Below are 24,187 nucleotides of genomic sequence, written 5' to 3'. Positions count from 1 at the left end.
GATGACCCTAAAAAGGTTATCAACAACCAATCAGTAAAGGCTGTCATTAACCAATCAGGGAAAGGCAGTCAACAACCAATCAGTGAAAGGCAGACATCAACCAATCGGTGAGAGGCAGACAACAACCAATCAGTGAAAGACAGTCAACAACCAATTAGTGAAAGGCAGTCAACATTGAGGTCATTTCTACAGATACTATGCTGATAACCAATTAATTCAATGTATATTATTGGCCTAATATCGGGTCTTGGTGACTCTTGGCTTTCACAAGATTTAAAAATATTTCACCCCTGTGACCTTGAATGTTGATCAATGTCATTCATTTGAACACACTTGGTAGCCCTACACCCCAGCATGCTACAGAGTACAGACAGGCCTAACCTCAAGTGCCTCAGCCTCTTGGTGTTTGAGAAGAAGTTGTTTGAAGATTATAGCCTATTTGACCCATATGACCTTGAATGAAGGTCAAGGTGATTTCTTTGAACAAACTTGATAGCCCTTCATGCAAGCATGCTACAGACCCAATATCGAGTCCCCAGGCCTCTTGGTTATTGAGAAGAAGTCGTTTGAAGATTATAGCCTATTTGACCCATGTGACGTTGAATGAAGGTCAAGGTCATTTATTTGAACAAACTTGGTAGCCCTTCACCCCAGCATGCTACAGGCCCAATATCAAGTCCCTGGGCCACTTGGTTATTGAGAAGAAGTTGTTTGAAGATTATAGCCTATTTGACCCATTTGACCTTGAATGGAGGTCAAGGTGATTTCTTTGAACAAATTTGGTAGCCCTTTACCACAGCATGCTACAGGCCCAATATCAAGTCCCTGGGCCTCTTGGTTATTGAGAAGAAGTCGTTTGAAGATTATAGCCTATTTGACCCATGTGACCTTGAATGAAGGTCAAGGTCATTTATTTGAACAAACTTGGTAGCCCTTCACCCCAGCATGCTACAGGCCCAATATCAAGTCCCTGGGCCTCTTGGTTATTGAGAAGAAGTTGTTTAAATGAAAAAGTTGACGCCGGACAGACAGACGGACAGACGACGGACGCCACACCACGGCATAAGCTCACTTGCCCTTCGGGCAGGTGAGCTAAAAAATAGCTTGGATATTCATTGTTTCTATTCCAAGTATAATTTGTATGATTTACCGCATGAATTTCCATAGAATGAATGAACTCACGAATGATGGTAATACCTATATGGCGCCTTTTTCAGAACAAGAGGCCCATGGGCCTTAACGGTCACCTGAGTTTTGATATATTTTAGCACATTTGGCCACCATGACCTTGAACAAAGGTCAAAGTCATCCATTTGAACAAACTTGGTAGCCCTTCATCCCAGCATGCTACAGGCCCAATATTAGGTCTTTGGTCCTTTTGGTTATCAAGAAGAAGTCATTCAAAGATTTTAGCATATTTGACCCTTGTGACCTTGAATGAAAGTCAAGGTCATCCATTTGAACAAACTTGGTGGCCCTTCATCCCAGCATGCTACAGGCCCAATATTAGGTCTCTGGGTCTTTAGGTTATCAAAAAGAAGTCGTTCAAAGATTTTAGCATATTTTACTTCTGTGACCTTGAATGAAGGTCAAGGTCATCCATTTGAACAAACTTGGTAGCCCTTTATCCCAGCATGTTACAGGCCCAGTATTTGGTCTCTGGGCCTTTTGGTTATCAAGAAGAAGTCATTCAAAGATTTTAGCATATTTGACCCTTGTGACCGTAAATGAAAGTCAAGGTCATCCATTTGAACAAACTTGGTAGCCCTTTATCCCAGCATGCTACAGGCCCAATAACAGGTCTCTGGGCCTTTCGTTATCAAGAAGAAGTCATTCAAAGATTTTAGCATATCTGACCCCTGTGACCTTGAATGAAGGTCAAGGTCATCCATTTGAACAAACTTGGTAGCCCTTCATCCCAGCATGTTACAGGCCCAGTATTTGGTCTCTGGTCCTTTTGGTTATCAAGAAGAAGTCGTTCAAAGATTTTAGCATATTTGACCCTTGTGACCTTGAATGAAGGTCCAAGTCATCCATTTGAACAAACTTGGTGGCCCTTCAACCCAGCATGCTACAGGTCTAATATGATGTGTCTGGGCCTTTTGGTTATCAAGAAGAAGTCGTTCAAAGATTTTAGCATATTTGACCCTTGTGACCGTAAATGAAAGTCAAGGTCATCCATTTGAACAAACTTGGTAGCCCTTCATCCCATCATGCTACAGGCCCAATATTAGGTCTCTGGGCCTTTTGGTTATCAAGAAGAAGTCATTCAAAGATTTTAGCATATTTGACCCATGTGACCTTGAATGAAGGTCAAGGTCATCCATTTGAACAAACTTGGTAGCCCTTCATCCCATCATGCTACAGACCCAATATCAGATCTCTGGGCCTGTTGGTAATTGAGAAGAAGTTGAAAATGTAAATTGTTTACGACGGACGACGGACGACGCCGGACAAAAGGCGTCTCAGGTGACCTAAAAAGGCGACACAAAAATTGGAAATATGTAAATCCATCGGTTTTAAGTAAAAATAAAAACATTTTCAGGATCTGATTTTATTTCCCTCGGTGAACAGTTATAAGCAGAAAAACAACAAATGCACAACATTTAATAAATTTGAGTAGTAATAATAAATTGATATCAAATGCAATCTTTGCACAAATTCCTGTGTGAATTAATTATTACTGCAGTGATTATTCTTTAACCAGTGTTATGAATATACAGGTGAACTGTGTATTCAGATTTCTCACCTGTTGCCAACTCATCTGATGACTAACATTTAACCCTAGTCCTAATTCTAAAGACGTTAGGTACACACATCAATTGGAGTGGTGGATCTAAGAGGTTTTGTAGACATGATGAGTGAAGTCGTTGATAGCATTTGTTGATTGCCAGAACATTTAACTACATTTATGTACTGAACATCTTACCCTGAACATGTCATTATAGTGCTATCCATACTTTTCTCAAGCAAGCACTTTTGGTAAGGAAGCACTGTATGAAGTTTGAGTTTGATTAGCCAAAGGGAACTCAAGTTATTGCAAGGAAACCAATTTTCTATTAATAGTAACAGCGACCTTGACCTTTGACCTTTGAACCTGAAAAGCAATCCCAAGCAAGCACTTTTGGAAAGGAAGCACTGTATGAAGTTTGATTGGCCAAAGGGAACTCAAGTTATTGCACGGAAACCAATTTTCTATTAATATTAACAGTGACCTTGAACTTTGACCTTTGAACCTGAAAAGCAATCCCAAACAAGCACTTTTGGTAAGGAAGCATGGTATGAAGTTTGAGTTTGATTAGCCAAAGGGAACTCAAGTTATTGCACGGAAACCATTGTGCGGACGACGCCGACGACATTGACGCCTATATGTCACATTTTCAAGGTGACACAAAAATGCATGTATAGCTATTTATTTTTCTAGCTTCCAAGAAAAGAAGGTCACCTGACAAGGAACAACCTATAACACTTACAATCCTCACCAAAACAGATTAAACTCTCAAACACACTAACCTCCAAGTTCACACAGCTGAAGAACAGTGGTGTCCTTGAATAGCATCTGGTGCCCAAGTGTGGCTGTAGCTCTGAAATCAGAAAAAACGTTTATCACACCTGTTCTCTGCCTGAAGTAGTATTTCAACAATTTTTCATTGATTTCATTAACCCAGAGCCCCACATCTGGCAGCAATACCAATTATAAACATGTACAAGCAAGGGAGTGTACAGAATGCTTACATGATCAAAATAAAGTAAAGAATGAGGGGACAAGATGGTATATCTAGTCCTTGGTCATGGGGACAGTGAGAGGAAAGAGAGTAGGGGACAAGATAGTATATCTAGTCCTTGGTCATGGGGACAGTGAGAGGAAGTAGAGTAGGGTGGGGGACAAGATGGTATATCTAGTCCTTGGTCATATAGACAGTGAGAGGAAGGAGAGTAGGGTTGGGGACAAGATGGTATATCTAGTCCTTGGTCATGTGGACAGTGAGAGGAAGGAGAGTAGGGGTGGGGGACAAGATGGTATATCTAGTCCTTGGTCATGGAGACAGTGAGAGGAAGGAGAGTAGGGTGGGGGACAAGATGGTATATCTAGTCCTTGGTCATTGGGACAGTGAGAGGAAGGAGAGTAGGGGACAAGATGGTATATCTAGTCCTTGGTCATGGAGACAGTGAGAGGAAGGAGAGTAGGGGACAAGATGGTATATCTAGTCCTTGGTCATGGGGACAGTGAGAGGAAGTAGAGTAGGGTGGGGGTCAAGATGGTATATCTAGTCCTTGGTCATGGAGACAGTGAGAGGAAGGAGAGTAGGGGTGGGGGACAAGATGGTATATCTAGTCCTTGGTCATGGGGACAGTGAGAGGAAGGAGAGTAGGGGACAAGATGGTATATCTAGTCCTTGGTCATGGAGACAGTGAGAGGAAGGAGAGCATGGGACAAGATGGTATATCTAGTCCTTGGTCATGGGGACAGTGAGAGGAAGGAGAGTAGGGGACAAGATGGTGTATCTAGTCCTTGGTCATGGGGACAGTGAGAGGAAGGAGAGTAGGGGACAAGATGGTATATCTAGTCCTTGGTCATGGGGACAGTGAGAGGAAGGAGAGTAGGGGTGGAGGACAAGATGATATATCTAGTCCTTGGTCATGGGGACAGTGAGAGGAAGGAGAGTAGGGTGGGGGACAAGATGGTATATCTAGTCCTTGGTCATGGAGAAAGTGAGAGGAAGGAGAGTAGGGTGGGGGACAAGATGGTATATCTAGTCCTTGGTCATGGGGACAGTGAGAGGAAGTAGAGTAGGGGACAAGATGATATATCTAGTCCTTGGTCATGGAGACAGTGAGAGGAAGTAGAGTAGGGTGGGGGACAAGATGGTATATCTAGTCCTTGGTCATGGGGACAGTGAGAGGAAGTAGAGTAGGGGACAAGATGATATATCTAGTCCTTGGTCATGGAGACAGTGAGAGGAAGTAGAGTAGGGTGGGGGACAAGATGGTATATCTAGTCCTTGGTCATGGAGACAGTGAGAGGAAGGAGAGTAGGGTTGGGGACAAGATGGTATATCTAGTCCTTGGTCATGGAGACAGTGAGAGGAAGGAGAGTAGGGGACAAGATGGTATATCTAGTCCTTGGTCATGGGGACAGTGAGAGGAAGGAGAGTAGGGTGGGGGACAAGATGGTATATCTAGTCCTTGGTCATGGAGACAGTGAGAGGAAGTAGAGTAGGGGTGGGGGACAAGATGGTATATCTAGTCCTTGGTCATGGAGACAGTGAGAGGAAGGAGAGTAGGGGACAAGATGGTATATCTAGTCCTTGGTCATGGAGACAGTGAGAGGAAGGAGAGTAGGGGACAAGATGGTATATCTAGTCCTTGGTCATGGGGACAGTGAGAGGAAGGAGAGTAGGGGTGGGGGACAAGATGGTATATCTAGTCCTTGGTCATGGAGACAGTGAGAGGAAGGAGAGTAGGGGTGGGGGACAAGATGGTATATCTAGTCCTTGGTCATGGGGACAGTGAGAGGAAGTAGAGTAGGGGACAAGATGGTATATCTAGTCCTTGGTCATGGGGACAGTGAGAGGAAGGAGAGTAGGGGACAAGATGGTATATCTAGTCCTTGGTCATGGGGACAGTGAGAGGAAGTAGAGTAGGGTGGGGGACAAGATGGTATATCTAGTCCTTGGTCATGGGGACAGTGAGAGGAAGGAGAGTAGGGGACAAGATGGTATATCTAGTCCTTGGTCATGGAGACAGTGAGAGGAAGGAGAGTAGGGGACAAGATGGTATATCTAGTCCTTGGTCATGGAGACAGTGAGAGGAAGTAGAGTAGGGTGGGGGACAAGATGGTATATCTAGTCCTTGGTCATGGGGACAGTGAGAGGAAGGAGAGTAGGGTGGGGACAAGATGGTATATCTAGTCCTTGGTCATGGGGACAGTGAGAGGAAGGAGAGTAGGGTGGGGACAAGATGGTATATCTAGTCCTTGGTCATGGGGACAGTGAGAGGAAGGAGAGTAGGGGACAAGATGTTATATATAGTCCTTGGTCATGGAGACAGTGAGAGGAAGGAGAGTAGGGGACAAGATGGTATATCTAGTCCTTGGTCATGGGGACAGTGAGAGGAAGTAGAGTAGGGGACAAGATGGTATATCTAGTCCTTGGTCATGGGGACAGTGAGAGGAAGGAGAGTAGGGTTGGGGACAACATGGTATATCTAGTCCTTGGTCATGGGGACAGTGAGAGGAAGGAGAGTAGGGTGGGGGACAAGATGGTATATCTAGTCCTTGGTCATGGAGACAGTGAGAGGAAGGAGAGTAGGGGGGACAAGATGGTATATCTAGTCCTTGGTCATGGAGACAGTGAGAGGAAGGATAGTAGGGTGGGGGACAAGATGGTATATCTAGTCCTTGGTCATGGGGACAGTGAGAGGAAGTAGAGTAGAGGTGGGGGACAAGATGGTATATCTAGTCCTTGGTCATGGAGACAGTGAGAGGAAGGAGAGTAGGGGTGGGGGACAAGATGGTATATCTAGTCCTTGGTCATGGAGACAGTGAGAGGAAGGAGAGTAGGGGACAACATGGTATATCTAGTCCTTGGTCATGGGGACAGTGAGAGGAAGGAGAGTAGGGGTGGGGGACAAGATGGTATATCTAGTCCTTGGTCATGGGGACAGTGAGAGGAAGGAGAGTAGTGTGGGGTCAAGAAGGAAGGTTAGGGAGGGGAATATTACTTACAGAAAGCTGACACATTCAGTTCCTGTCACAGGAGCTAGTCAGAGGAAGGTTAGGGAGGGAAATACTACTTACAGAAAGCTGACACATTCAGTTCCTTACTTACAGAAAGCTGACACATCCAGTTCCTGCCGCGGGAGCCAGCCAGAGGAAGGACAATCGATGCCCTGGCCGCGGAGAAATGTGACTGTGGACAATGGAACACATCAGGTTTTGGGCGGAGAGAGCATCACCATAGTAACCGAGATTTTCCAGGCGTGTCCTAGCACTACTGCTCATTGTGTACAATCCGGTCATGAGGAAGCCATCAAAGTTCTGGTTTGAAGTGATGGACACTGAAAGAGATGATTTTAATGAAGAGAAAAAACTGCCATCATCCTAGCTAGTGACACATAAGTTATTCTATGATGTACATGTATTGTGGAATATGCTTTTGTTCCAAAGTATAGAATAAGGTCACACATATGAATGTGAAAGTTACCTATGAAGATGATGCACATTCTATACTGATATAACCACTGTCCTGGACATGTAGTCCTCTTTACTATCTTTACATTTCTGTTGGCGTAGACAAAAACTTGTTTTGATGAATAATCATCATTGGCACAGCAACCAAATCAAACTGAACCATAGTTTCAAACAAGAAAAAGGATTAATCTGGCTGCTTTCCTTATTTCATACATCAGTCAATACAAGGCTGTATAGTGTTACATCTACCCTGTCATCACTCTGACAAGGCTGTATAGTGTTACATCTACCCTGTCTGTCCTGTCATCACTCTGACAAGGCTGTATAGTGTTACATCTACCCTGTCATCACACTGACAAGGCTGTATAGTGTTACATCTACCCTGTCATCACTCTGACAAGGCTGTATAGTGTTACATCTGTCCTGTCATCACTCTGACAAGGCTGTATAGTGTTACATCTACCCTGTCTGTCCTGTCATCACACTGACAAGGCTGTATAGTGTTACATCTACCCTGTCATCACACTGACAAGGCTGTATAGTGTTACATCTACCCTGTCATCACTCTGACAAGGCTGTATAGTGTTACATCTGTCCTATCATCACTCTGACAAGGCTGTATAGTGTTACATCTACCCTGTCTGTCCTGTCATCACACTGACAAGGCTGTATAGTGTTACATCTACCCTGTCATCACTCTGACAAGGCTGTATAGTGTTACATCTACCCTGTCTGTCCTGTCATCACACTGACAAGGCTGTATAGTGTTACATCTACCCTGTCATCACTCTGACAAGGCTGTATAGTGTTACATCTACCCTGTCATCACTCTGACAAGGCTGTATAGTGTTACATCTACCCTGTCTGTCCTGTCATCACTCTGACAAGGCTGTATAGTGTTACATCTACCCTGTCATCACTCTGACAAGGCTGTATAGTGTTACATCTACCCTGTCATCACTCTGACAATGCTGTATAGTGTTACATCTACCCTGTCTGTCCTGTCATCACACTGACAAGGCTGTATAGTGTTACATCTACCCTGTCATCACTCTGACAAGGCTGTATAGTGTTACATCTACACTGTCTGTCCTGTCATCACTCCGACAAGGCTGTATAGTGTTACATCTACCCTGTCATCACTCTGACAAGGCTGTATAGTGTCAAATCTACCCTGTCATCACTCTGACATGGCTGTATAGTGTTACATCTACCCTGTCTGTCCTGTCATCACACTGACAAGGCTGTATAGTGTTACATCTACCCTGTCATCACACTGACAAGGCTGTATAGTGTTACATCTACCCTGTCTGTCCTGTCATCACTCTGACAAGGCTGTATAGTGTTACATCTACCCTGTCATCACTCTGACAAGGCTGTATAGTGTTACATCTACCCTGTCATCACACTGACAAGGCTGTATAGTGTTACATCTACCCTGTCTGTCCTGTCATCACTCTGACAAGACTGTATAGTGTTACATCTACCCTGTCATCACTCTGACAAGGCTGTATAGTGTTACATCTACCCTGTCATCACTCTGACAATGCTGTATAGTGTTACATCTACCCTGTCTGTCCTGTCATCACACTGACAAGGCTGTATAGTGTTACATCTACCCTGTCATCACTCTGACAAGGCTGTATAGTGTTACATCTACACTGTCTGTCCTGTCATCACTCCGACAAGGCTGTATAGTGTTACATCTACCCTGTCATCACTCCGACAAGGCTGTATAGTGTTACATCTACCCTGTCATCACTCTGACAAGGCTGTATAGTGTTACATCTACCCTGTCATCACTCTGACAAGACTGTATAGTGTTACATCTACCCTGTCATCACACTGACAAGGCTGTATAGTGTTACATCTACCCTGTCATCACTCTGACAAGGCTGTATAGTGTTACATCTACCCTGTCATCACTCTGACAAGGCTGTATAGTGTTACATCTACCCTGTCATCACTCTGATAAGGCTGTATAGTGTTACATCTACCCTGTCATCACACTGACAAGGCTGTATAGTGTTACCTCTACCCTGTCATCACTCTGACAAGGCTGTATAGTGTTACATCTACCCTGTCATCACTCTGACAAGGCTGTATAGTGTTACATCTACCCTGTCATCACTCTGACAAGGCTGTATAGTGTTACATCTACCCTGTCATCACTCTGACAAGGCTGTATAGTGTTACATCTACCCTGTCATCACTCTGACAAGGCTGTATGGTGTTACATCTACCCTGTCATCACTCTGACAAGGCTGCATAGTGTTACATCTACCCTGTCATCACTCTGACAAGGCTGTATAGTGTTACATCTACCCTGTCATCACTCCGACAAGGCTGTATAGTGTTACATCTACCCTGTCATCACTCTGACAAGGCTGTATAGTGTTACATCTACCCTGTCATCACTCTGACAAGGCTGTATAGTGTCAAATCTACCCTGTCATCACTCTGACAAGACTGTATAGTGTTACATCTACCCTGTCATCACTCTGACATGGCTGTATAGTGTTACATCTACCCTGTCTGTCCTGTCATCACACTGACAAGGCTGTATAGTGTTACATCTACCCTGTCATCACACTGACAAGGCTGTATAGTGTTACATCTACCCTGTCTGTCCTGTCATCACTCTGACAAGGCTGTATAGTGTTACATCTACCCTGTCATCACTCTGACAAGGCTGTATAGTGTTACATCTACCCTGTCATCACACTGACAAGGCTGTATAGTGTTACATCTACCCTGTCTGTCCTGTCATCACTCTGACAAGACTGTATAGTGTTACATCTACCCTGTCATCACTCTGACAAGGCTGTATAGTGTCAAATCTACCCTGTCATCACTCTGACAAGACTGTATAGTGTTACATCTACCCTGTCTGTCCTGTCATCACACTGACAAGGCTGTATAGTGTTACATCTACCCTGTCATCACTCTGACAAGGCTGTATAGTGTTACATCTACACTGTCTGTCCTGTCATCACTCCGACAAGGCTGTATAGTGTTACATCTACCCTGTCATCACTCCGACAAGGCTGTATAGTGTTACATCTACCCTGTCATCACTCTGACAAGGCTGTATAGTGTTACATCTACCCTGTCATCACTCTGACAAGACTGTATAGTGTTACATCTACCCTGTAATCACACTGACAAGGCTGTATAGTGTTACATCTACCCTGTCATCACTCTGACAAGGCTGTATAGTGTTACATCTACCCTGTCATCACACTGACAAGGCTGTATAGTGTTACATCTACCCTGTCATCACTCTGACAAGGCTGTATAGTGTTACATCTACCCTGTCATCAATCTGAGAAGGCTGTATAGTGTTACATCTACCCTGTCTGTCCTGTCATCACTCTGACAAGGCTGTATAGTGTTACATCTACCCTGTCAGTCCTGTCATCACTCTGACAAGGACTGTATAGTGTTATATCTACCCTGTCTGTCCTGTCATCACTCTGACAAGGCTGTATAGTGTTACATCTACCCTGTAATAACTCTGACATGGCTGTATAGTGTTACATCTACCCTGTCATCACTCTGACATGGCTGTATAGTGTTACATCTACCCTGTCATCACTCTGACAAGGCTGTATAGTGTCACATCTACCCTGTCATCACTCTGACAAGGCTGTATAGTGTTACATCTACCCTGTCATCACACTGACAAGGCTGTATAGTGTTACATCTACCCTGTCATCACTCTGACAAGGCTGTATAGTGTTACATCTACCCTGTCATCACTCTGACATGGCTGTATAGTGTTACATCTACCCTGTCTGTCCTGTCATCACTCTGACAAGGCTGTATAGTGTTACATCTACCCTGTCATCACACTGACAAGGCTGTATAGTGTTACATCTACCCTGTCATCACTCTGACAAGGCTGTATAGTGTTACATCTACCCTGTCATCACTCTGACAAGGCTGTATAGTGTTACATCTACCCTTCTGTCATCACACTGACAAGGCTGTATAGTGTTACATCTACCCTGTCATCACTCTGACAAGGCTGTATAGTGTTACATCTACCCTGTCATCACTCTGACAAGGCTGTATAGTGTTACATCTACCCTGTCTGTCCTGTCATCACGCTGACAAGGCTGTATAGTGTTACATCTACCCTGTCATCACACTGACAAGGCTGTATAGTGTTACATCTACCCTGTCATCACTCTGACAAGGCTGTATAGTGTTACATCTACCCTGTCATCACTCTGACAAGGCTGTATAGTGTCACATCTACCCTGTCATCACTCTGACAAGGCTGTATAGTGTTACATCTACCCTGTCATCACTCTGACATGGCTGTATAGTGTTACATCTACCCTGTCATCACTCTGACAAGGCTGTATAGTGTTACATCTACCCTGTCATCACTCTGACAAGGCTGTATAGTGTTACATCTACCCTGTCATCACACTGACAAGGCTGTATAGTGTTACATCTACCCTGTCTGTCCTGTCATCACTCTGACAAGGCTGTATAGTGTTACATCTACCCTGTCATCACTCTGACAAGGCTGTATAGTGTTACATCTACCCTGTCATCACACTGACAAGGCTGTATAGTGTTACATCTACCCTGTCTGTCCTGTCATCACTCTGACAAGGCTGTATAGTGTTACATCTACCCTGTCATCACTCTGACAAGGCTGTATAGTGTTACATCTACCCTGTCATCACTCTGACAAGGCTGTATAGTGTTACATCTACCCTGTCTGTCCTGTCATCACACTGACAAGGCTGTATAGTGTTACATCTACCCTGTCATCACTCTGACAAGGCTGTATAGTGTTACATCTACACTGTCTGTCCTGTCATCACTCCGACAAGGCTGTATAGTGTTACATCTACCCTGTCATCACTCCGACAAGGCTGTATAGTGTTACATCTACCCTGTCATCACTCTGACAAGGCTGTATAGTGTTACATCTACCCTGTCATCACTCTGACAAGACTGTATAGTGTTACATCTACCCTGTCATCACACTGACAAGGCTGTATAGTGTTACATCTACCCTGTCATCACTCTGACAAGGCTGTATAGTGTTACATCTACCCTGTCATCACACTGACAAGGCTGTATAGTGTTACATCTACCCTGTCATCACTCTGACAAGGCTGTATAGTGTTACATCTACCCTGTCATCACTCTGACAAGGCTGTATAGTGTTACATCTACCCTGTCATCAATCTGAGAAGGCTGTATAGTGTTACATCTACCCTGTCTGTCCTGTCATCACTCTGACAAGGCTGTATAGTGTTACATCTACCCTGTCAGTCCTGTCATCACTCTGACAAGGCTGTATAGTGTTATATCTACCCTGTCTGTCCTGTCATCACTCTGACAAGGCTGTATAGTGTTACATCTACCCTGTAATAACTCTGACATGGCTGTATAGTGTTATATCTACCCTGTCATCACACTGACAAGGCTGTATAGTGTCACATCTACCCTGTCATCACACTGACAAGGCTGTATAGTGTCACATCTACCCTGTCATCACACTGACAAGGCTGTATAGTGTCACATCTACCCTGTCATCACTCTGACAAGGCTGTATAGTGTTACATCTACCCTGTCATCACTCTGACAAGGCTGTATAGTGTCACATCTACCCTGTCATCACTCTGACAAGGCTGTATAGTGTCACATCTACCCTGTCATCACTCTGACAAGGCTGTATAGTGTCACATCTACCCTGTCATCACTCTGACAAGGCTGTATAGTGTTACATCTACCCTGTCATCACTCTGACAAGGCTGTATAGTGTTACATCTACCCTGTCATCACTCTGACATGGCTGTATAGTGTTACATCTACCCTGTCATCACTCTGACAAGGCTGTATAGTGTTACATCTACCCTGTCATCACTCTGACAAGGCTGTATAGTGTTACATCTACCCTGTCATCACTCTGACAAGGCTGTATAGTGTTACATCTACCCTGTCATCACTCTGACAAGGCTGTATAGTGTTACATCTACCCTGTCATCACACTGACATGGCTGTATAGTGTTACATCTACCCTGTCTGTCCTGTCATCACTCTGACATGGCTGTATAGTGTTACATCTACCCTGTCATCACTCTGACAAGGCTGTATAGTGTTACATCTACCCTGTCATCACTCTGACAAGGCTGTATAGTGTTACATCTTCCCTGTCATCACTCTGACATGGCTGTATAGTGTTACATCTACCCTGTCATCACACTGACAAGGCTGTATAGTGTCACATCTACCCTGTCATCACTCTGACAAGGCTGTATAGTGTTACATCTACCCTGTCATCACTCTGACAAGGCTGTATAGTGTTACATCTACCCTGTCATCACTCTGACAAGACTGTATAGTGTTACATCTACCCTGTCATCACTCTGACAAGGCTGTATAGTGTTACATCTACCCTGTCATCACTCTGACAAGGCTGTATAGTGTTACATCTACCCTGTCATCACTCTGACAAGGCTGTATAGTGTTACATCTACCCTGTCATCACTCTGACAAGACTGTATAGTGTTACATCTACCCTGTCATCACACTGACAAGGCTGTATAGTGTTACATCTACCCTGTCATCACTCTGACAAGGCTGTATAGTGTTACATCTACCCTGTCATCACTCTGACAAGGCTGTATAGTGTTACATCTACCCTGTCATCACTCTGATAAGGCTGTATAGTGTTACATCTACCCTGTCATCACACTGACAAGGCTGTATAGTGTTACCTCTACCCTGTCATCACTCTGACAAGGCTGTATAGTGTTACATCTACCCTGTCATCACTCTGACAAGGCTGTATAGTGTTACATCTACCCTGTCATCACTCTGACAAGGCTGTATAGTGTTACATCTACCCTGTCATCACTCTGACAAGGCTGTATAGTGTTACATCTACCCTGTCATCACTCTGACAAGGCTGTATAGTGTTACATCTACCCTGTCATCACTCTGACAAGGCTGCTATAGTGTTACATCTACCCTGTCATCACTCTGACAAGGCTGTATAGTGTTACATCTACCCTGTCATCACTCTGACAAGGCTGTATAGTGTTACATCTACCCTGTCATCACTCTGACAAGGCTGTATAGTGTTACATCTACCCTGTCATCACTCTGACAAGGCTGTATAGTGTCAAATCTACCCTGTCATCACTCTGACAAGACTGTATAGTGTTACATCTACCCTGTCATCACTCTGACATGGCTGTATAGTGTTACATCTACCCTGTCTGTCCTGTCATCACACTGACAAGGCTGTATAGTGTTACATCTACCCTGTCATCACACTGACAAGGCTGTATAGTGTTACATCTACCCTGTCTGTCCTGTCATCACACTGACAAGGCTGTATAGTGTTACATCTACCCTGTCATCACTCTGACAAGGCTGTATAGTGTTACATCTACCCTGTCATCACACTGACAAGGCTGTATAGTGTTACATCTACCCTGTCTGTCCTGTCATCACTCTGACAAGACTGTATAGTGTTACATCTACCCTGTCATCACTCTGACAAGGCTGTATAGTGTCAAATCTACCCTGTCATCACTCTGACAAGACTGTATAGTGTTACATCTACCCTGTCTGTCCTGTCATCACACTGACAAGGCTGTATAGTGTTACATCTACCCTGTCATCACTCTGACAAGGCTGTATAGTGTTACATCTACACTGTCTGTCCTGTCATCACTCCGACAAGGCTGTATAGTGTTACATCTACCCTGTCATCACTCCGACAAGGCTGTATAGTGTTACATCTACCCTGTCATCACTCTGACAAGGCTGTATAGTGTTACATCTACCCTGTCATCACTCTGACAAGACTGTATAGTGTTACATCTACCCTGTAATCACACTGACAAGGCTGTATAGTGTTACATCTACCCTGTCATCACTCTGACAAGGCTGTATAGTGTTACATCTACCCTGTCATCACACTGACAAGGCTGTATAGTGTTACATCTACCCTGTCATCACTCTGACAAGGCTGTATAGTGTTACATCTACCCTGTCATCAATCTGAGAAGGCTGTATAGTGTTACATCTACCCTGTCTGTCCTGTCATCACTCTGACAAGGCTGTATAGTGTTACATCTACCCTGTCAGTCCTGTCATCACTCTGACAAGGCTGTATAGTGTTATATCTACCCTGTCTGTCCTGTCATCACTCTGACAAGGCTGTATAGTGTTACATCTACCCTGTAATAACTCTGACATGGCTGTATAGTGTTACATCTACCCTGTCATCACTCTGACATGGCTGTATAGTGTTACATCTACCCTGTCTGTCCTGTCATCACTCTGACAAGGCTGTATAGTGTTACATCTACCCTGTCAGTCCTGTCATCACTCTGACAAGGCTGTATAGTGTTATATCTACCCTGTCTGTCCTGTCATCACTCTGACAAGGCTGTATAGTGTTACATCTACCCTGTAATAACTCTGACATGGCTGTATAGTGTTATATCTACCCTGTCATCACACTGACAAGGCTGTATAGTGTCACATCTACCCTGTCATCACACTGACAAGGCTGTATAGTGTCACATCTACCCTGTCATCACACTGACAAGGCTGTATAGTGTCACATCTACCCTGTCATCACTCTGACAAGGCTGTATAGTGTCACATCTACCCTGTCATCACTCTGACAAGGCTGTATAGTGTCACATCTACCCTGTCATCACTCTGACAAGGCTGTATAGTGTCACATCTACCCTGTCATCACTCTGACAAGGCTGTATAGTGTCACATCTACCCTGTCATCACTCTGACAAGGCTGTATAGTGTTACATCTACCCTGTCATCACTCTGACAAGGCTGTATAGTGTTACATCTACCCTGTCATCACTCTGACAAGGCTGTATAGTGTTACATCTACCCTGTCATCACTCTGACAAGGCTGTATAGTGTTACATCTACCCTGTCATCACTCTGACAAGGCTGTATAGTGTTACATCTACCCTGTCATCACTCTGACAAGGCTGTATAGTGTTACATCTACCCTGTCATCACTCTGACAAGGCTGTATAGTGTTACATCTACCCTGTCATCACACTGACATGGCTGTATAGTGTTACATCTACCCTGTCTGTCCTGTCATCACTCTGACATGGCTGTATAGTGTTACATCTACCCTGTCATCACTCTGACAAGGCTGTATAGTGTTACATCTACCCTGTCATCACTCTGACAAGGCTGTATAGTGTTACATCTTCCCTGTCATCACTCTGACATGGCTGTATAGTGTTACATCTACCCTGTCATCACACTGACAAGGCTGTATAGTGTCACATCTACCCTGTCATCACTCTGACAAGGCTGTATAGTGTTACATCTACCCTGTCATCACTCTGACAAGGCTGTATAGTGTTACATCTACCCTGTCATCACTCTGACAAGACTGTATAGTGTTACATCTACCCTGTCATCACTCTGACAAGGCTGTATAGTGTTACATCTACCCTGTCATCACTCTGACAAGGCTGTATAGTGTTACATCTACCCTGTCATCACTCTGACAAGGCTGTATAGTGTTACATCTACCCTGTCATCACTCTGACAAGACTGTATAGTGTTACATCTACCCTGTCATCACACTGACAAGGCTGTATAGTGTTACATCTACCCTGTCATCACTCTGACAAGGCTGTATAGTGTTACATCTACCCTGTCATCACTCTGACAAGGCTGTATAGTGTTACATCTACCCTGTCATCACTCTGATAAGGCTGTATAGTGTTACATCTACCCTGTCATCACACTGACAAGGCTGTATAGTGTTACCTCTACCCTGTCATCACTCTGACAAGGCTGTATAGTGTTACATCTACCCTGTCATCACTCTGACAAGGCTGTATAGTGTTACATCTACCCTGTCATCACTCTGACAAGGCTGTATAGTGTTACATCTACCCTGTCATCACTCTGACAAGGCTGTATAGTGTTACATCTACCCTGTCATCACTCTGACAAGGCTGTATGGTGTTACATCTACCCTGTCATCACTCTGACAAGGCTGCATAGTGTTACATCTACCCTGTCATCACTCTGACAAGGCTGTATAGTGTTACATCTACCCTGTCATCACTCTGACAAGGCTGTATAGTGTTACATCTACCCTGTCATCACTCTGACAAGGCTGTATAGTGTTACATCTACCCTGTCATCACTCTGACAAGGCTGTATAGTGTCAAATCTACCCTGTCATCACTCTGACAAGACTGTATAGTGTTACATCTACCCTGTCATCACTCTGACATGGCTGTATAGTGTTACATCTACCCTGTCTGTCCTGTCATCACACTGACAAGGCAGTATAGTGTTACATCTACCCTGTCATCACACTGACAAGGCTGTATAGTGTTACATCTACCCTGTCTGTCCTGTCATCACACTGACAAGGCTGTATAGTGTTACATCTACCCTGTCATCACTCTGACAAGGCTGTATAGTGTTACATCTACCCTGTCATCACACTGACAAGGCTGTATAGTGTTACATCTACCCTGTCTGTCCTGTCATCACTCTGACAAGGCTGTATAGTGTTACATCTACCCTGTCATCACTCTGACAAGGCTGTATAGTGTCAAATCTACCCTGTCATCACTCTGACAAGACTGTATAGTGTTACATCTACCCTGTCTGTCCTGTCATCACACTGACAAGGCTGTATAGTGTTACATCTACCCTGTCATCACTCTGACAAGGCTGTATAGTGTTACATCTACCCTGTCTGTCCTGTCATCACTCGACAAGGCTGTATAGTGTTACATCTACCCTGTCATCACTCCTGACAAGGCTGTATAGTGTTACATCTACCCTGTCATCACTCTGACAAGGCTGTATAGTGTTACATCTACCCTGTCATCACTCTGACAAGACTGTATAGTGTTACATCTACCCTGTAATCACACTGACAAGGCTGTATAGTGTTACATCTACCCTGTCATCACTCTGACAAGGCTGTATAGTGTTACATCTACCCTGTCATCACACTGACAAGGCTGTATAGTGTTACATCTACCCTGTCATCACTCTGACAAGGCTGTATAGTGTTACATCTACCCTGTCATCAATCTGAGAAGGCTGTATAGTGTTACATCTACCCTGTCTGTCCTGTCATCACTCTGACAAGGCTGTATAGTGTTACATCTACCCTGTCAGTCCTGTCATCACTCTGACAAGGCTGTATAGTGTTATATCTACCCTGTCTGTCCTGTCATCACTCTGACAAGGCTGTATAGTGTTACATCTACCCTGTAATAACTCTGACATGGCTGTATAGTGTTACATCTACCCTGTCATCACTCTGACATGGCTGTATAGTGTTACATCTACCCTGTCATCACTCTGACAAGGCTGTATAGTGTCACATCTACCCTGTCATCACTCTGACAAGGCTGTATAGTGTTACATCTACCCTGTCATCACACTGACAAGGCTGTATAGTGTTACATCTACCCTGTCATCACTCTGACAAGGCTGTATAGTGTTACATCTACCCTGTCATCACTCTGACATGGCTGTATAGTGTTACATCTACCCTGTCTGTCCTGTCATCACACTGACAAGGCTGTATAGTGTTACATCTACCCTGTCATCACACTGACAAGGCTGTATAGTGTTACATCTACCCTGTCATCACTCTGACAAGGCTGTATAGTGTTACATCTACCCTGTCATCACTCTGACAAGGCTGTATAGTGTTACATCTACCCTGTCTGTCCTGTCATCACACTGACAAGGCTGTATAGTGTTACATCTACCCTGTCATCACTCTGACAAGGCTGTATAGTGTTACATCTACCCTGTCATCACTCTGACAAGGCTGTATAGTGTTACATCTACCCTGTCATCACGCTGACAAGGCTGTATAGTGTTACATCTACCCTGTCATCACACTGACAAGGCTGTATAGTGTTACATCTACCCTGTCATCACTCTGACAAGGCTGTATAGTGTTACATCTACCCTGTCATCACTCTGACAAGGCTGTATAGTGTCAAATCTACCCTGTCATCACTCTGACAAGACTGTATAGTGTTACATCTACCCTGTCATCACTCTGACATGGCTGTATAGTGTTACATCTACCCTGTCATCACTCTGACAAGGCTGTATAGTGTTACATCTACCCTGTCTGTCCTGTCATCACACTGACAAGGCTGTATAGTGTTACATCTACCCTGTCATCACACTGACAAGGCTGTATAGTGTTACATCTACCCTGTCTGTCCTGTCATCACTCTGACAAGGCTGTATAGTGTTACATCTACCCTGTCATCACTCTGACAAGGCTGTATAGTGTTACATCTACCCTGTCATCACACTGACAAGGCTGTATAGTGTTACATCTACCCTGTCTGTCCTGTCATCACTCTGACAAGACTGTATAGTGTTACATCTACCCTGTCATCACTCTGACAAGGCTGTATAGTGTTACATCTACCCTGTCATCACTCTGACAAGGCTGTATAGTGTTACATCTACCCTGTCTGTCCTGTCATCACACTGACAAGGCTGTATAGTGTTACATCTACCCTGTCATCACTCTGACAAGGCTGTATAGTGTTACATCTACACTGTCTGTCCTGTCATCACTCCGACAAGGCTGTATAGTGTTACATCTACCCTGTCATCACTCCGACAAGGCTGTATAGTGTTACATCTACCCTGTCATCACTCTGACAATGCTGTATAGTGTTACATCTACCCTGTCATCACTCTGACAAGACTGTATAGTGTTACATCTACCCTGTCATCACACTGACAAGGCTGTATAGTGTTACATCTACCCTGTCATCACTCTGACAAGGCTGTATAGTGTTACATCTACCCTGTCATCACACTGACAAGGCTGTATAGTGTTACATCTACCCTGTCATCACTCTGACAAGGCTGTATAGTGTTACATCTACCCTGTCATCACTCTGACAAGGCTGTATAGTGTTACATCTACCCTGTCATCAATCTGAGAAGGCTGTATAGTGTTACATCTACCCTGTCTGTCCTGTCATCACTCTGACAAGGCTGTATAGTGTTATATCTACCCTGTCTGTCCTGTCATCACTCTGACAAGGCTGTATAGTGTTACATCTACCCTGTAATAACTCTGACATGGCTGTATAGTGTTATATCTACCCTGTCATCACACTGACAAGGCTGTATAGTGTCACATCTACCCTGTCATCACACTGACAAGGCTGTATAGTGTCACATCTACCCTGTCATCACACTGACAAGGCTGTATAGTGTCACATCTACCCTGTCATCACTCTGACAAGGCTGTATAGTGTCACATCTACCCTGTCATCACTCTGACAAGGCTGTATAGTGTCACATCTACCCTGTCATCACTCTGACAAGGCTGTATAGTGTCACATCTACCCTGTCATCACTCTGACAAGGCTGTATAGTGTCACATCTACCCTGTCATCACTCTGACAAGGCTGTATAGTGTTACATCTACCCTGTCATCACTCTGACAAGGCTGTATAGTGTTACATCTACCCTGTCATCACTCTGACAAGGCTGTATAGTGTTACATCTACCCTGTCATCACTCTGACAAGGCTGTATAGTGTTACATCTACCCTGTCATCACACTGACAAGGCTGTATAGTGTTACATCTACCCTGTCATCACTCTGACAAGGCTGTATAGTGTTACATCTACCCTGTCATCACTCTGACAAGGCTGTATAGTGTTACATCTACCCTGTCATCACACTGACATGGCTGTATAGTGTTACATCTACCCTGTCTGTCCTGTCATCACTCTGACATGGCTGTATAGTGTTACATCTACCCTGTCATCACTCTGACAAGGCTGTATAGTGTTACATCTACCCTGTCCATCACTCTGACAAGGCTGTATAGTGTTACATCTACCCTGTCATCACTCTGACATGGCTGTATAGTGTTACATCTACCCTGTCATCACACTGACAAGGCTGTATAGTGTCACATCTACCCTGTCATCACTCTGACAAGGCTGTATAGTGTTACATCTACCCTGTCATCACTCTGACAAGGCTGTATAGTGTTACATCTACCCTGTCATCACTCTGACAAGACTGTATAGTGTTACATCTACCCTGTCATCACTCTGACAAGGCTGTATAGTGTTACATCTACCCTGTCATCACTCTGACAAGGCTGTATAGTGTTACATCTACCCTGTCATCACTCTGACAAGGCTGTATAGTGTTACATCTACCCTGTCGTCACTCTGACAAGGCTGTATAGTGTTACATCTACCCTGTCATCACACTGACAAGGCTGTATAGTGTTACATCTACCCTGTCATCACTCTGACAAGGCTGTATAGTGTTACATCTACCCTGTCATCACTCTGACAAGGCTGTATAGTGTTACATCTACCCTGTCATCACTCTGACAAGGCTGTATAGTGTTACATCTACCCTGTCATCACTCTGACAAGGCTGTATAGTGTTACATCTACCCTGTCTGTCCTGTCATCACTCTGACAAGGCTGTATAGTGTTACATCTACCCTGTCATCACTCTGACAAGGCTGTATAGTGTTACATCTACCCTGTCATCACTCTGACAAGGCTGTATAGTGTTACATCTACCCTGTCTGTCCTGTCATCACTCTGACAAGGCTGTATAGTGTTACATCTACCCTGTCATCATTCTGACAAGGCTGTACATTGTTACATCTACCCTGTCTGTCCTGTCATATTAAAGTTTTTCTGATATATCTTACAAAGTGCTAAAGTCTTAATTTTGTAAGATATACCTAACAAAGTATTAAAGTCTTACTATTGTAAGATATACCTAACAAAGTATTAAAGTCTTACTATTGTAAGATATACCCAACAAAGTATTAAAGTCTTACTATTGTAAGATATACCCAACAAAGTATTAAAGTCTTACTATTGTAAGATATACCTAACAAAGTATTAAAGTCTTATAATTGTAAGATATACTTAACAAAGTATTAAAGTCTGACTATTGTAAGATATACCTAACAAAGTATTAAAGTCTTACTATTGTAAGATATACCTAACAAAGTATTAAAGTCTTATAATTGTAAGATATACTTAACAAAGTATTAAAGTCTTATAATTGTAAGATATTCCCAACAAAGTATTAAAGTCTTACTATTGTAAGATATACCCAACAAAGTATTAAAGTCTTACTATTGTAAGATATACCCAACAAAGTATTAAAGTCTTACTATTGTAAGATATACCTAACAAAGTATTAAAGTCTTATAATTGTAAGATATACTTAACAAAGTATTAAAGTCTGACTATTGTAAGATATACCTAACAAAGTATTAAAGTCTTACTATTGTAAGATATACCTAACAAAGTATTAAAGTCTTATAATTGTAAGATATACTTAACAAAGTATTAAAGTCTTATAATTGTAAGATATTCCCAACAAAGTATTAAAGTCTGACTATTGTAAGATATATCTAACAAAGTATTAAAGTCTTATAATTGTAAGATATACCCAACAAAGTATTAAAGTCTGACTATTTTAAGATATACCTAACAAAGTATTAAAGTCTTATTATTGTAAGATATACTTAACAAAGTATTAATGTCTTACTATTGTAAGACAATCCCAACAAAGTATTAAAGTCTTACTATTGTAAGATATACCTAACAAAGTATTAATGTCTTATAATTGTAAGATATACATAACAAAGTATTAAAGCCTTATAATTGTAAGATATACGTAACAAAGTATTAATTAAAAGTCTGACTATTGTAAGATATACCTAACAAGTGGACAGTTAATATGAGCAAGTCATATATATAATGTATGTACATTGTATTGCTGAAAAACTGAATAAAAAGTAAACTATGAAAAAAATACATATACCTAACAAAGTATTGTTATTGTATAACACAACATTTTATTGTTACACACCATTTGTTGTGTCTGATCTTTTTGTTGTTCCACAAATAAAAGTACAATTTATATTGTTGTATTGATCATTGTTACAGTTATAAGGGCTAACTACAACACCCAAGAAATCATTTGAATGTGATGAACCACAAAAGTACACTCAAACATTTCACCTGATAAAGTGTTACAAACCAAATAAACAGTTCTGTATCTCAAATCTTACCATTGTAGAAATCTCCGGGAGTGTAGTATTCCGGGTTACCCTCTACCGACACTCGTATGGCTACTTCACCTTTCTCCGCTATAAGGTCATTAGTGTTGCCATGGTAATTACACAAGAAAAAAAACGGTTCCACATATGGAGAAAATCCAGCAGTATTCTTTGCAATAAAAAATATCACTTGTATAACTAATATCAAACTCCTCGCCATGCTGTTAACAGAAGTACCTGAAATAGACATAAATAAACCTCGTTAGGCTAAGACATCCATCGTTTACTGGTACATCTGTAAGATCAGTCAGGATAAATAACTTTTACTGGATATTTTCATGACAAAAAATATAATCCCATTCAAAATTAACATTATTATATTTCATGAAATATGAAAAGTCCAATTGCATTCATGATAATAAAACAATTATGAAATTCTAAATGTAATAAAAAGTAAATTTTGTACTGTTCCTATTTGAAATATATTACATTTTGATTTCTATACAAGATGTTAAATACTTTTTCTTTAATATTACTTCAACATTGATATTCAATTTTAAAACTTCTCCTGAAATAAAATTTATTCAATGTTAATTTTTAAAGAAATGAAATGTAATGTTACCTGGTGTTGTTGAGCATCTCGATGAGAGTGTACTGTATCTAATGTTCGGGACAATAAATTGTATATCACATCTATACACTTGGTTAAACTACTCCTGGTCCAATAGCCCTGTAACATTAGCCAAGTATTCCAGCAGCACACGTCATCCACTTGAACCAATTCTGGGTAAGATAGAGGTCCCCATGGGGTTTAATGTTTCTGAAGGACTAGTGTACAGAAACAGTTGAATGAACTTAAATTACCTTTTATT

At 42.6% G+C, this 24,187-nt stretch overlaps 1 protein-coding gene across 1 annotated transcript in view; it reads right to left on the bottom strand.

Moving 5' to 3' along the window:
- The window catches only part of LOC117330999 (reelin-like), a 145,270-nt gene extending 121,735 nt beyond the window's left edge, over window positions 1–23,535 (bottom strand). Inside the window, exons 1-3 of the mRNA XM_033889591.1 lie at window positions 23,328–23,535; window positions 6,831–7,059; window positions 3,514–3,584 (exon numbers count right to left, since the gene is read on the bottom strand). Coding sequence (XP_033745482.1) covers window positions 3,514–3,584; window positions 6,831–7,059; window positions 23,328–23,535 — 508 coding nt within the window. The remainder of the gene's footprint in view (window positions 1–3,513; window positions 3,585–6,830; window positions 7,060–23,327) is intronic.
- Window positions 23,536–24,187: the final 652 nt, after the last annotated feature.

The sequence above is a fragment of the Pecten maximus genome, chromosome 7 (assembly GCF_902652985.1).
Source record: "Pecten maximus chromosome 7, xPecMax1.1, whole genome shotgun sequence".
In the NCBI taxonomy this organism is placed as follows: domain Eukaryota; kingdom Metazoa; phylum Mollusca; class Bivalvia; order Pectinida; family Pectinidae; genus Pecten; species Pecten maximus.
Note: the sequence above shows the minus strand (reverse complement) of the source record. Positions and strands in the feature narration are given on the sequence as shown.